The sequence below is a fragment of the Athene noctua genome, chromosome 12 (assembly GCF_965140245.1).
Source record: "Athene noctua chromosome 12, bAthNoc1.hap1.1, whole genome shotgun sequence".
Classification (NCBI taxonomy): Eukaryota; Metazoa; Chordata; class Aves; order Strigiformes; family Strigidae; genus Athene; species Athene noctua.
In genome coordinates this window covers 7,118,075-7,133,290 of record NC_134048.1, presented here as the reverse complement: position 1 = coordinate 7,133,290, position 15,216 = coordinate 7,118,075, and the positions used below count along the sequence as shown (strand labels likewise).

The following is a 15,216-nucleotide window of genomic DNA, read 5'->3' as shown; positions in this document are numbered from 1 at the left end:
TTTTTTTAATTTAACAAGTATCCAGTTTCACCAACTCTATCCCATCCAAGTACCACCACACTGAGTGTACATGTCTACCATAGACACTAAGGAGCAGATTAACCCAAGAAGTTCCAATAAAAGATGTAGGACAGGTTTTTTAATATGTAAAATGAAATTCTGAAGCAAGCTGTGGATAGCTTGGATTTAACCAAGTTAGCATCCAGATGTCACATGCAATTTTCTTCACTCATTTAGATTCCCATCTTCTCTGTCCCACCTTGTCCTCCTCCAACTTGTTTTCAACTGTAGTTGCTGGAGTAAAGTTGAATTGATTTCAATATGTTTGCTAAATAAACACAAAACTCAAGTTCTCCTGAATGAGACTTGGCACACATATTTGATATTTCAAGTTACTGAAACTACTCATGCTCATAGAACCACTTTGCACTACGCCTATTATATATCTAAGAACTATGGAAGAACAGCCTTGGAAAATATCTATGCTATAAAATGAAGTTAACACCAACTGGGAATAATTCATTTTCAACTTCTAAGAAACTTCATAAGCAAGCAGCTAAAGAACTTCCCAGGGAAAAAAAACAAAAACGAAAACAACAAAAAACACCAAACAACAAAAAAAAACCCCAACCAACCAAAAAACAAAGCAAAAAAACCACCAAACAACCCAAAAAAATCCATAAAACATTTTTGATTGATATATTTTGCTGCCTTTTCATATGTTCTCTATTAAAATTCACAACTCCAAAGGTTCATTGGGCTGATTCTTATACTTTGACTTTCTTATCTGAGAAACTTATATCCAGATGTGTGTTTTCATCTCATTCTGAAGAACCAGCCTTTGTCTCAGGGCTTTGTTTCGCAATACTTCAATTTCTGGAAAACTAGTTTTCTTTGCTCAAGAATTTTACTTCTGTGTCTTGTTTCACCACTTGATTCTTGTCTCCAGCTTTCCTTCCTACTACATTTATTTAGACATTTTAGAAATGCACAATTGCTTCCCTGTATGATTTCCTTACGAGTTCTTCTTTTTGCTCCCCAGCTATATTCTTAAAACACAACCTCTACCACTTCAAGATGAGATGACTAGCCTCTTCTCATCACTCTACAACTATTTCAGAGAAGCTTGTGACCCAGAAGTTCCCACCTCACTAAATGATACAGTAACCACTGCCACCCTCACCAAGCAAAGATGTTTCACCCAAGTTTTTCCTAAAACCAGCATTTCAAAAAATGTATTTAACATAATGCCCCCCCAGTCTAAACAAAACCATCAGACAAACAAAAGATAAATTTGAGGAAAATATATATGTTAGGGTCCCACTAAAGTCGAGGCAAAATATACTTTATGACTAACAGAAGGCACAAAACATTTGAACTACTTCCAGGATGCAGTGTTTTCTTGCTAAAATTTCTGAGTCATATTTAAAGACTACAACTGTTTAATTAAAACATTAGTGTCCCTGTATCTGTGGATGACCAGTACACAAACATGCAGTGATTAACTCCAATAGGCTTGATGTCATGTGACCACATTTGTTATGAGCTTATGAGCTTTACATGCTACTTATTATATTCTAAAGCAGAAGAAATAGACAATCAAGGATTATGTGTTCTTTGCTATTTTCTTATTGTAAGGGGGGGGGGGGGGGAATCATTAATGTAAAGCTAAATTATACTCTTACATAGAAGTCTGGGTAACAACTGAGAATTTTTTTGATCATCCTTTGACAAGACAGCATATCCCAAGGAACATATTTACAAAATTCAAGGGAAATGTCTTTCATTTTAGGATGAGTTTTTTTGGAATCTCTAAAGGAAAACTGAAGTTAACAACTTGAACCTTTTCTACTTTGGGGCAAGTTGTTTGTGGAAAAAGCTTTTCCAAGCCAAGTTTTTGTATTAGGTCAGTACTACGTAATATCTGCTGCTAATGCTAATAACCATTTTTGCCAGACAGACAACCAAATACTTCAGACTTAAAAGCTGCTAAAATATCTGAAGGATTGCTCATTATTCACCACTGCATGCCCAGAGAAAATGTCAGTGAAAACAATACAGTAGGACAGTTTGGCTGAGCTGACTTAAAGCTTTTCATTTTACTATGACCCGAGAAAGTGCATAAAGCTCACAACTCACTGCCTATATCTCTTGAAACTATCAAAGGTTATTTATTAAGGGTACCATAACAACCTGCACCAGTAACACCTTACAATCTGCTAATACATTTCTTCTGTACAAGTTAACTAACACATTCCTTACCAGCCAGGAATAAAGGAAGACCAACTGAAAAAACAAAGATTGAGAATTAGTCCGCCATTAGTATGCACAAGAATGCACCTATGCCTCTGCTTTCAGCATGTTATTTCTGTAATAGTTAAATGCTTATCTTTTGAAACATTTCATGAGAATGTTCATTCACATACCCTTCCCCTCCACTCTACTGCCCCAGTGAAGCAGCCAACCTTGACAGAATCTAGCTCGTGGAAAAAAGAGGTTGAAGCCAGACATTAAAACCTGTGTTTTATAGTGCTGTTATTTTGCAAGTCAGAACTTCAGATTCACTAACATGAAATTTATTACCGTTTGTTTTCATGCCTAGGAGCACCTTTACAATAGCTCAAGATTTCTTCATCTTAAGCACCGTACAAACAAGCAAGTGCCAAAGGGCTTTCAGCAAAGACAAAAAGAGCAAAGGGATGAAGACAAGCAGATGCAACAACACTGATCATCACTACAGCAGGCACTGTACTCCACTATGAAGTAGCCTAACTTGGATTACATATTTTTAACTGATATCATGAAAATTGCAGTAAATTTGAAATTTTGCAAAGCAACCTTTTTTTTTTTTTTAAATAAGAACAGCTCCTCCCAAGCAAGAGCATCAACATGGAAGGAAAAAAAATAATTAAAAAAAAAAAAATCTATCAGAAATGGAGTTCATGACCATACCCCCTCCACCTTCTACAAGCATGTTCACAGGCTGTTAAAATGGGTTACTGATCTCCAAATTATTAACCACCAGAGCACTTCATCCCTCCACTTACACGGAGCCCTGGCTGAAACAGAACCACCAATCTTCTGTCTGTGTAGACAGGAACAACTGTGAAGGTACGTGGAGAAAACCTTCTGAAAAATTACAGGCAACTGATTTGTCGTGTTCTCTTGGGTTATTTCCCATATGTACTGCCACAACATAATGTCACTTGAGTAACCCCACACAGCAGAAGAGGGTTGAAGTCTCTCCAATTAAACTCCTAAATATAGCATCACTGCTAAAAGCCTTGCGCCTCAGACTGGAATGAACACAGGTTCACGCAGCAGCTAGCCAGGTATCTGTGATAAGAATGTTATCTCCCAAAATTCTCAGTGTTGCTTGGACTCTAAATACATTTAATATGTGTTTGAGGGTCTTCATGAGTAAGCTGATACTACTTCCACAAAGCTGATTCTTCACCACGCAAGTGAAGTAGGTGGGCAGTCATACTGACCTCCCTGCAGGAAGCACAGAGGGCTCTCCGAAGAGGTCCCTTCAACATAATTTCTGCACCAGTACTGCAAGTTTTCAGGAAAGCATAGGTAAAAAGTGAGTTGGTGAGCAATATAAATTCTGAAATCAATTTAGAAGTAAATTTCAGATAGGTTCTGCAGATTGCTTGATGGAAACCTAAGACAGACTAGCTTTAAAACACAAAGTTTTCTTCTTCATTTTATCTGAACTGATGGTTATTGAAAATGCTCCCCTCATCAGTGACAGAAAAGGAAAAAATACAGGCATCAGTTAAAATTATTTCCACCTGAGGGCCAAAATTAAATTAAGGTCTCACAAAGAGAAGGAAATCACAGACAAAAAGGTAAAAACCTAATTAAAAGCTCCAGAAATCTATCAATCATAGGATTAAAAACATACATTGCAGTCAAACAGATGGTGTAAAACCGAAATACAAGACAAATTTATTCTGACAGAGACAACTGACAGACCAGATTCAGTTGGGGTAAGAAAAAAAAAAAGAGCTGAAAATAACTGGCAGAGAGATAAGGATCAGCCTCTTAAACTCTCTTTCCTACGAAGATCGCCCTCAACTCATCTAAAATCTACTCTGACTACAAGATCACAGACCTGTTCTCCTTATGCAAATAGGTAAACAAATCTTTTATATGTTTAGTACCACTAGAAATACTGTCAGATAGTTACAAGGCCATTTCTCAATGGGGAAGAAGTAGCTCTTGTCACCGATGAGAGCCGGGCAGGATCTTAATACATTTGACTGGACAACACTGAAAACAGATTTGAAAATAGAGCATTACATATCTCTGGAGAAAAGACTTTAACAACACTGAAAACTGAATAGCTTAAGCCTTGTTGCAATCACTAGAACCCAGCCCATTCTTATCCTGAAAATTACTTAAAAACCAACAAAAAAGTCAAACTGATACAGCCTTACACTAACAAGCAAAACCCATTAATGAACATAAAAGGGATAGGAGTGACAACAGCAGCCCCAACCCAAAATCCATGTAACATTGTAATAGTGCACTTGAATCAACAAGAATTATTAGAAACTCCCTGTCACCCAAGGAGCTTAAAGGAGCCAAGGATACATTCTACCAGCATATTTCAAGGACTTCACAAGAGGACAAGGCATGAAATTTATCTATCCTGATAACATTTTCTGAACACCACTGGTCATCTACATGTTCCTGTAGCAGGAACATAGGGATGGACAGTCACCTGAAGAAATCTTTGCCACATGTTACTTCTAGTCATTCTCCTTGATATCACCAACATTCTTTTTCTCCAGAAAGCTTTACCATCTGAAGCTCACTTTAGCTTTTTTCCCCTCAAAGTTATCTTGACTTCTGCCTTCGTTCCTCACCTGAAGTTAGAAATTTGCCTTGTCTCAACTTGAAGAGGACAAACACCACCACTTTGTCTTGCGGGAGCAAGAAATAAACCAAAGAGGCAAAGAGGAGCCCCTTTAGAGAGCTGTGGAACTACAAGACAGAGGATATGCGTGTTGATTCCTACAGCTGCCATCATCAAGACTCCACCAGAAAGCTGGCTCTACTTAAAACTAAATGCATATTCTGCTAGCACCGGAGAAGAATACTTGCTCAGTCACACCTCTCCCCAGCCACAGATCAGCCACTGCTGAAACGAGTTTCAATACTGAGCCACAGAAATTCTTTACCTGATCCACTATCTGTCTGTAGTTGCAGAGATCAAACAAGTGAAAGAACTAAAAGGTACTAAGTCACTTATGAAGAACATTCCACAAGCTCTTCCTGATGTTAACACAACATTTGAAATAATTCAGTAGTCATAGTATTAGGAGACACAGTGAAGCGTCAAGCCCAGCAGCAGACCTGCATTTCATATTAGGCATTTGAGTCTTTCAGGTTAACTTCGAAAGGAAGAAACATCCTTTTAATCACAAGGAGCTTGCTACAGTGCAGTACCTTGTAAGGCTGGAGGCACCTTTGAAGACAAAAGAGAGGCTCTAGAACTTTGAAGTTCGCAATCATTCTGAATTGGAAAGAGCTACGTGTGTTACTTCAGTAACAAGATGTAGTTATACTTTGAAGGTTCAAATTTAGAGAAAAAGAGCCAAGTAAGGAAAAACTAAAAAGATAAGAGAAACCAGGAATTACTTGGGGGGGGGAGTGATATATTTAGATATAGTTTTTTGAAAAAGCCACAAATTAAATTATTTCATTTGCTTGAAAAATTACTTGAGTGGTCAACTGCAATCCCCAGTCAAAAGGTGAAAGAGCTCAATTCAAGTTCAGTCTTTAGAAAATTTGTCTGAACATTACAGCATCCTTAGCAGGCGTAATACATGGAAAACAGAGCAACACAGTTGTGACTAGGAACGGATCCTGGCCCATTTCAACTTTGAACTTGAAGCAAAATGATTTTCCATTAATTTCTAGGGGATCAAGCATAAGCCAACATATCTACAATATTAACCAATGGCTTCTCTTCTCCATTTTTGTTCAGAAATAATTAAATCGTCTAATCAAGGAAAAATGGATCGCACTAGACCGCCAACAGACAAAAAACTATTCATTTTAAAAGATCAGTGGCAACAACAGGCAGCCAAGGGAAATAAAGCACTGTGGGCACCTCAAGAACTGTATCAGGAGTTCTAGAAAAATTAAGCTTTGAGTCATTTGAGCAACTAGTTCCTGGGAGGGAACACATCCTGGTATGTCTTCTGAACAGTCCCTCCAGTAAACAAGCTCAATTCCTAACTTAAAATAGCTGAAATTTACTCACTGAATTTCCTTATTAGAGCCAATTGCTTTTCCCCTATCACCCTTATAACTCCCCAAGCATCTTGTGTGATTTCTGTGGGAAAACCATTTTCTTTCTACTCTGTGAAAGCTGAGGAATAACTTAGATACTACCGAAATGCAGTCAACAAACTGTATCAGATGTTAATGTCCATGCAGGACAGGTTATCTTTGTTTTAAACATAACTGAAAATGCTTGAACTAAAAAAAAAAAAAAAAAAAAAAAAAAAAAAAAAAAGCATGAAAAATGTTTGGCAGTGACATTCCAGAAGATTACTGATAGTACCTCACTATGAAGGTCAAAGGAGTTCATAGCAATCAACTTAGAAGTGACAGCGTACAACAGAAGGATTTTTATACAGGGTACAAATAAAAGATTATTAGGATTTACTTATTTATGTCTTCACAATCTGTCTATATAGGTAAGCTATGCTGACTTCAGTATATACTTCCCCGAACTCATACACACACAAATTCCAGCGGGGAAAAAGCAATACTCATCATCTGTATTTTAGGGCTTCCTAAAAGGCAACAGATGTTCTTTAGAGGGGCAACTTTCCTTTCACCTAGTTCTTTTGCACGAATCAATACTCAGCTGTGAAAGTAAGAATATGAAAACAGTGAATAGTCTCAGAGCAACACATTAAAAAATTCTGCAGTAGTCTGGTCCCTTTGATCTCAGAATCTAATCCAAATTTGTGCAAGTGAACACAGACAACATGGCAATGGCCACTATTCGCTTCTGTAGCTACCAAATTAGAATAGCTAATATCATCCTCCTTCCTGTTTCCATCACTTCAAAACCAGGTAACGAATTTAATATAGCAAGACTCTGATCCTATACAAGTGCATGTCAATGTCGAGTCAAACACAAGTAGTCAGCGTTGTTAGTAATAGGAAGTATTCAAATTAAACAACTCGGTCAAGTTTTCCCAGGATCAGTATCTCTGAGAGAAAGCTCTTCGAAGTTGAAGTCACGTATATTTACTTATTGACACTTGACCTAGGACAGGGAGGATGAGGAAAGCTCCATGCAAGGTTTTGAAGAGTATTACTACACAAACAAATGAGTGGTAATCCTAGTGGGAAGAATTCTAGAAACACAAAATGTCAGTGTAAGAGTCAGTATAATTATATTTGCATGTGTTTAACATTGCGTTGTGCAGTAATATGGAAGCATTCAAGACAGGAGCTTAGATTTAATTTGGAGACAAAATTGAGGAAGTTGAAGACTTATTACAAGCCAGTGCAACTTCAGCAGCTGCATGCACCTAGGCCAAAAACACCATAATAATATATTTGTATAACAGAAACCCCAGACCACATGAAAACTCCAGAGTAAGCAGATGACTAAGCTTCTAAATTGCACCTAAATGTGGACACACTCAATTTAGCTACTCAGACAAAGCACAGAACAGATTAGCCTTGCAAGCTTTATCAATTCAGCAAGGTAAAGAATCCTTCAAAGTACAAGTCAAAACAAAACAACAATTAAACACAGGCAAGCTATCAATTAAACAAGATTCCAAGCCACCAAGTATAAATTCATCCGTAACTCAAACATGGCTAAATTCTCCAAAGAAACTTTTACACATATATAATGTGCTGCTAACAGACAGGGAAGTGACATGAATGGAAGGAAAAACACGAAGGTTCATGATTCATATTCAAACAGAAAGCAGATACTGACCCAGAAGACTTCTGAACATTTCTCCATATCACTTGTTCCTTATGGAACTGAAGAACACAACTGTCAAGCAGGTGGCTTTGATCTGCTCACTGCATTTACAAATCATTTCAAACTCAATTTGACTATCATCATTAAGTGCTATAAAAAGCCACAGGTATAGCATTTTACATATATAGAAAAGATTTTCACTAAAGAAAATTACATAAATAGAGATTCACATAAGTCTGATTAGAGGAGTTTCATGAAGCAATCCTAAGGAGCTTTTCAGAAAGTAAAAGATTCAAGATTTTTATGGATGTATTTACACATTCTTAATTTCTAAATCCTAACTTCTGCTTCCTTTACTGGCACAAAACCTCCTGTCTGTTGCATAGTTTAAATAAAAGAACCCCTGTGCCCACCCCCAAAAGTTAACTAATATTAGTTTTTTTCCCCAACACAAAAGGTCTTTTTCTGGTAGGAAGTTAAGTTACTTAGCAATGTGGAAAGGATCAGTAAATACTAATAGCTGACCTTGGGGCTTGTCATATCACCCTGCTCATGTACAAGGTTCTCTGTGGAGCATCATATCTTGTAATTTGGGGAGAAGTCCCAGGCCTAATTTCATGTCTCTCACTTCCTGTATGAGATGATGGCTGTTCTGAGGGTTCCTTCTAGAGAACACATGCAAATGGAAGTTACTCGGGGAAGCAACCAACGCTTACTTTCTCCAAACTGAATCATTTTTTTGTGCAGTAGCATACAACATTCACCTCTTTTTAGCTCTTCACAAAATGTAACTAAGCAAAAGCTTCAATCTATGCCACACAACTAGAAGACTATCATAGAACATAATAAGAAGGTAAACTGCAATACAAACCTAATACTACTTGCTATATTTGTAAAGCTACAATTAAAGATGAATCTTTGTAAAAAAAAAAGTTTAGAATAGTTTTACAACTCTGTTTCTGTGATCACTGGTTAATTTGTGGATTCCCCTCAAGACAGAAATCACAACTACAGCTCTTTATGAAAAACACATCTTCAAAGTGTTCAAAAAATAAAAGACAGCACGCATCGCATTTCTTATAAAGAATCAGTAAACAAAGCTCTGGAGACATCCATTTCTTGGGATCTCAGAAGATGATCACTAGTTCATTTAGCAGAACTCAATATGAGATTCCACCCCCCCCCGCCAAGATTCTGTTTTCCTGGAGTTTCCATATTAACACAATAATATTTAACTTGGCTCCACTAGCCCAAGCAATCTGTAACATTTGTACAAACATAACTCTAAAAGCTTAGTGGCAAAATATTTTAAGTGATGCCATTAGATCTCTTATTAATTAAAAGTAAAAAGTTTCCAACCTGAAGAGGTACGATGAATTTTTAGCTCAAGAGAATGCAGAAGGAAGTGAAGACCTTTCCCTGGCATAAGTGTCTAAAAAGTCACTTGGTGTGTGGCCATCAAAAAACATGTTAAAATTATTTTCCCAACATATAAAGATTTCTGAGATTAAAAATATCCTTGTCATTTCAGATACAATCAATTTAGGGTTTTTTATGAGTTAAACTAGTTAAAGACTACACTTCAACCCAGTGTTAGGTCATAGCTACAGGTTACCATGGACCACAGAGAAAAACGAGATACTCTGCTACATCTGGTGGCTGACTGATGTTTCACCTATGAGCAGAATTCAGACTCAGAGGAATATAGAGTCTTTTTCTCTCTACTGCTTACATTAGAAAATTCAAGTTAGTGCAATTAGTAGAAATCTAGATTTGAAATAATTGATGCAGGCTTTAAAACACAGTTGTAATGAAGACAACAGTGAAAGGCTTGTGATAGACTACAGAATAAAAAGCAAAGACAGTATTTAGAAATATGGAATACTGTGTTACTATGTGATCCTCTGTACACTATTTCCACAAGGTTTCAGCCACTGAATGCTACAATAATACATTGTTTTCAAAACCAAACATCCAACACAGCTACATTTCATATTTATCAGTAGTCTGTCTCTGAGGTTAATAATTCAAACTGAATACTGTGAAAAAGCTACTACTGTTCTTCGTGAAGTCATTAATCTAAAATTTTTATCTGTAAATAACACCAAAGATTATCAGGACCAAGAGCACAGTGATTACACTCTCCTTCATTCTTCTTAACATACTAAGGCAAATAAACTTACTTTTTTGGCTTGGCTTCTTACAGAAGGCAAGGAAAGTTGACATCTCTATTAACTACATTCTCATAAATGAAACTTAGTAACAAAATTAATTCAGTCCCCCTAAAACTTAGGCAATAACAAATTACCATTTTTAAATTATTCTCAGGTTGCCAATGAACTTTGCATTTGTGAATCATCTTAACCTGAAATTTCGAAGTTTAATTGTAGCCTTTGACTCTTAAAACCATGGACACACACCTCACCAATGAGGCATACAAAGCATTTATGCTATCACACACACTTACTCTGACTGGTTTGGTATACTACTGTGGTAGTAGTTTGTTGTGGGGTTAGTTGTTCCGGGGTTGGTTATTTTTTGTCTCTAAACTGCCAGGATGCTACCCATCAGTTCTAGAGAGTACAGAGGTTCATGCACAGAAGTTGAGCTTTCTGTAACACTGACATCCAAAAACTATTGCTCACCCAGCTGGGGTTAAAAGAAAGGCTGATATGGCCACAAAATATTACAGAGGGTAGGAGAGTGTAGTAAGAAATCTGCATATTGCTATTATTTCAGAGCTCTCAGCACTACGAAAAGCATTTAGAAACATTCAAGGATGCTATAAAAGTTCATTCTGGGACAGAACTTAGCCTTTAAGAGAACCCTACGCACAAAAACTTTGTTTGCTTAGGAACCTCATCCAGCTTCCTCCCTCGGAGGAAAAAAATTGCTTGAGAGTTTGACGTTTCCCCAACTCTGTGACCCAGAAGGAAACAGACTAGGAAGTCAGGCCATGCGATCCCCAGTGTTTGCTTACAAACCCCGAACCACTTTAAGTTAGCAGCTCATCCACATGAGGCACAACTAACTAGGGGCGCTGGGCCGAGGTGCCCGCGGACCCCGCGCAGAGCCGCGCCCGGCCTCTGAACCAGCCGCGGCCACCGCCGCTCCCGAGAGCTCGAGCTCGCTTCTAGCTTTCTCCGGAGAAACTTATCGAGCAAGTAAAAAGAGTCAAGGAAAACAGCAGTGAGAACTTGGGATCCAGAAGACTACGAACACGCTCGCTCCGCTCTCCCGTGCTGTGGCTGGAAGCACCCCGCAACACCACACCACTACCGAAAACCCTGCAGTCGATTAAAAATTAAACAACCAGCTTCCCCAGAGCAGTTTAAGACAAAAATGAGAGGCTGCTTTAACGTGAATTCTTATCCCTTTGTAGCAGTTTATGGCAGCAGTCGATTTTTCCATGGTGATGAAGTCACCGTGCTGAGAGAGTAAGGAGACGCTGCTACCAGTCACCAGGTGACAACATCCAGGTTTCTAATTGCATATTAAATTGGTGTTTGCACTGACAATGATTCTCGCTGGGAGCACTCCAGGTACGGCTCTAAACTGCATTACAAGCAAGTCAGTGCAAAGCCCAATCAGATGGTAACTGAGACGGTAAAACTCGCCAAGCTCTGAAACAGATTTTTTTTTTTTTTTTTTTAAGCAAGAACAGCAGCAGGATAGCTGTAACTTCTGAAAAGCTCCTCCCCTTCCCTCCTGAAAACATTAATCCGTGTTTGATTACCGAAACTACCGTTAGTATGTACTCTGCACTGATAGACAGGTGGGGAGAAACTCATCCCTGGTGTTTCTACAAGTACTTGTGAGCCCTTAACGATGTTTACTTACAGTCTCTCTGCATTCCTGGGAATATCCCTCGGTACAGTTTTGAGTCCCAGTCCATGACAATCCACGTTGGAAGCAATACATGTGCATTTATGCGGGCATCCTCCAACAGGCATCCAACTCGCGGAGCTCCAAAAGCTCAAGAGCATTCCAAGGCACAGACACGCACTTCTTCCACCAGACAACATGGTTTCTCGATCACTTCGGTGGGTATAAAAGTGTGCGCAAGCAGCCGGCCCTTAAAGATGAAATGCCTCTAAGAAGAAAGGGAAAAGAAAACAAGAGGCTCTTAGTACAGCCCAAGGGAGCCCACCACTGCCGTCATCGCCGGAGCAGCAGAAACCTTCAAAGGCGGCGGCGAAGGTTACGCTAGGTGGAGGAAGGTGGGGGATTGCCTCTCGGGCGCAGGCTTCTTGCTGTTATCTGCGAGCGATACCAGAAGGCAGAGAGTTTAACAGAACCGGAGCCAGATGCGTCCTCAGATGAAAGGGAAACCGGGAGCGGGGGTAAGCGCACACAAAACATCCATCAGAAGCGGCGGCAACCTCCGACGCCGCCTCCTCCGCTCCGCATCGCCCCACCTGGGCCGGGCAGGTAACCGGGGGCGCGGGGGCCCCGCCGCGCTCTGCCGGGGCGCTCCCTCCCGCCGCTCGACTGCTGCTGCCGCCGCCGCCGCGGGCGCGGGAGGGGCGGCGGAGCGGTGCTGTCGGCGGAGCGGAGCGCTGCCCGCCCGCTCCCCGCGCAGTGGGCACGGCTCGGCTCGGCACGGCTCGGCTCGGCACGGCCGCCGGGCGAGCGCCCGCGGCGCGGGGCGCCCCTCCCCCTCCCAAAATAGCACCCGCGGCGCCCATTGGCTGCGGGGCCGTGACGTCACCCGCCGCCGAACTTTGGGAGGGTGGAAGTTTGGGGCCGCGCCGGCCCCCGCCGCGCCCCGCAGCCCCTTCCCCGCAACCCACGCCCGCCCCTCGCCCTTCCCTGCCGCGCCGGGGGGACGCGGGTCCCACGGTCGGGGCGAGCCCGGCCCCGGGTCGGGTTTCGGTGAGGAATGTGCGGGCTGCGGCGCGGGAACCGCCGCCCGGCGCTGCCTGAAACCGTCTCGGGTTTCCCCCCGGAGGGGAATTCGCCGCCTTTTGTCTCCCGCGTTTGCTCTCCCCGAGTACCCTCTGGCGGCGGCGGGGGGACGGTCACCCTCCTCCGCCGGGGCTCCCGCGGGGAAGGACGGGCCGGCCGAGCCCCCTGCCCGGCCCGAGACCCGGGCGCGGCGCCCCGGAGCCGCCGCCGATGCCCCCGGAGGCGCCGGTGCGAAGCTGAACTTCACCGGCGTCTGTGGAGATACGGCAACGCCGGCTGCCTTCGCGGGTGAGTCCGTTCTGATCCGATGTAGGTTCAGGCTCGGAACGCCTCACCTAGACTGTACTGAAAAAGCACCAAAAATAGGAGCAGCACACACTGAAAATCTGATAGTGCTTAGAGGTTACTTGGAAAATCGCGAGACACCCAAGAAGACATTTTTCTAAGGTCTCAGGCCGTTAACGGGGAGGTTCTCCCTGGAGCACACCTCCGTGCACCTACAGCGACCTCCTGACCCACAGCAAAGCTGGTGCGTGCACCTTATCAGAACCCATCTGTTCCAAAATACCTCGTTCCTTGGCTTGCACACTTTAAAGATAGTTCAAAAGTCACATTCATGCGTAACATACTTGGGAACACAGATAATCTGTTCTTCACCTACATCACAACCCCCCGGTCCCTGACCATGCAATCCAGGCTCTGTTCCTGCAGGCAGGGAGAAGTTCTCCTTTTCACCACTCAGCAAGGATGATGGGCAGCTTTACCCGGAAACCCTCACAACCCCGCCAAAGATTTGACAGGGCTGAGTTACATTAGGACTCAAGTTCTCAGGGTGAGCTCAAAATGTGTTCTCAACTTTTTTCCATGAACATAAAAATTTAGTATTTTAAGTGAAGGACTTGTACAAAAACAACTGAAAGATGTTCACTGTGAGATACAGACATGGCATCCCAGGGTGCAGTAGCACCTCTTAAATACCTGTTCATTTCTGGGAACTTTTGCTTCGTGGTTTGATGACTGAAATTTGTAATTACCTGAGGCACTCCTGCCCACCTTGATAGTTGGTTGTGCCCAAAGCAGTGAAATGTTCCCCCTTACAGCCAGCAAAGCAGCTACGTATCTACCACCCTCTGAACAAGCAAAGAGGTAATGCTCTACAGCATTTCCCTGAGAAGATAAATTTGCCAAAGAGCACATGCAAGACCACAAGTTAACCTTCACCTCTCCTGGTCTCTGTCTGAAAAAGCAATAAATCTTCTAATTTTATAGTGAATTATTTACATAAGAAATTTAATCTTTATATAGAAAGCACTTTGATGAAGAGTTAAGTCTGAACCGCTTAGGCGACTAGACTCAAATCTCCGTTCAGTGGTCCTTATATAGCAGTGTCCCATGTGAGAAGGCTCAGTGACAAATGACACAAGGTTTGAAAATGCAGAGGGACTCAGCTGTCACCCCTTTAAGTGGCTGCTTTATGCTGCTTCAGAAAAGATTAGAAAATGCTGTACTCCCACCTCTCCCAAATCTACAGAAACAAGAATTTGGGAAGGTGTGTGTAATTCTGTTTGGATCCCCAAATGAACCTCTCCTTTCCTGGAGCTAAAGGCAGAGGAAGATCACTTTAACCTCCAGCATGAACAGATCAAGTAAGGGGCAAAGCCACAACAAACCCCTCTCCAGCCTTACAGTACCAGAGCAGCAGTGATAACTGTAGGAGCTTGAACCGTATCCCCCTCCTTTAGCCTCTTGAGAGGGCCAAAGCACGGACAGCTCCAGGCATGTCAGTGACACTCATCGCTATCTATTCTGAGGCAAGCACCCTCAATCAAGTGTTAGGCTACAAGAGATCAGCTCTCCAACAAGGAACAGCTGGCTCAGGCCAGACAAGACAGAAATTACACTGCTTAGCAAGACAAAGTACTCTGAAAGCTCTGAAGTCTCCTCCATGCAGACTGAAGGTATACATCCTCAGCTCATTCAAGCAGGGAAAATACTTTTGTTGGAACCTAACTTTCCTTGGCAGCCAGACATCATTCCAAAGAAAGGCTTTTTTCCTGTTCCAGTTTATTAGCAAGCATCTTCCTAGCTACAGAAATGGCCATATGGGGAGGCACACACCCCTCACCTCAGGATGGAAGTACAGAAGCTGTTGGATACTACATAAATATGATTACAGGTAATGCAAGCATCATAGCCTGATGGTTTGGGTTTTTTTAAGTTACTAATGTTTAGCTATGATGAACTTCAAATTCTAAGAAATGCTGGAAAAACACCCTAAAACCCCTTCAACAGTGTTATCCATGGAGTCAGCATTTTCCATGCTTCACTGCTAA

At 41.6% G+C, this 15,216-nt stretch overlaps 1 protein-coding gene across 4 annotated transcripts in view; it reads right to left on the bottom strand.

Moving 5' to 3' along the window:
* SLIT3 (slit guidance ligand 3) overlaps positions 1-12,596 on the bottom strand; it is a 530,994-nt gene extending 518,398 nt beyond the window's left edge. For 2 of the 4 annotated variants that reach the window (XM_074915702.1, XM_074915699.1), the window contains exon 1: positions 11,816-12,596. In XM_074915702.1, coding sequence (XP_074771803.1) covers positions 11,816-12,000 — 185 coding nt within the window. In that variant the 5' untranslated portion in view covers positions 12,001-12,596. The remainder of the gene's footprint in view (positions 1-11,815) is intronic. The other 2 variants (XM_074915700.1, XM_074915701.1) reach the window with 2 other exon arrangements.
* Positions 12,597-15,216: the final 2,620 nt, after the last annotated feature.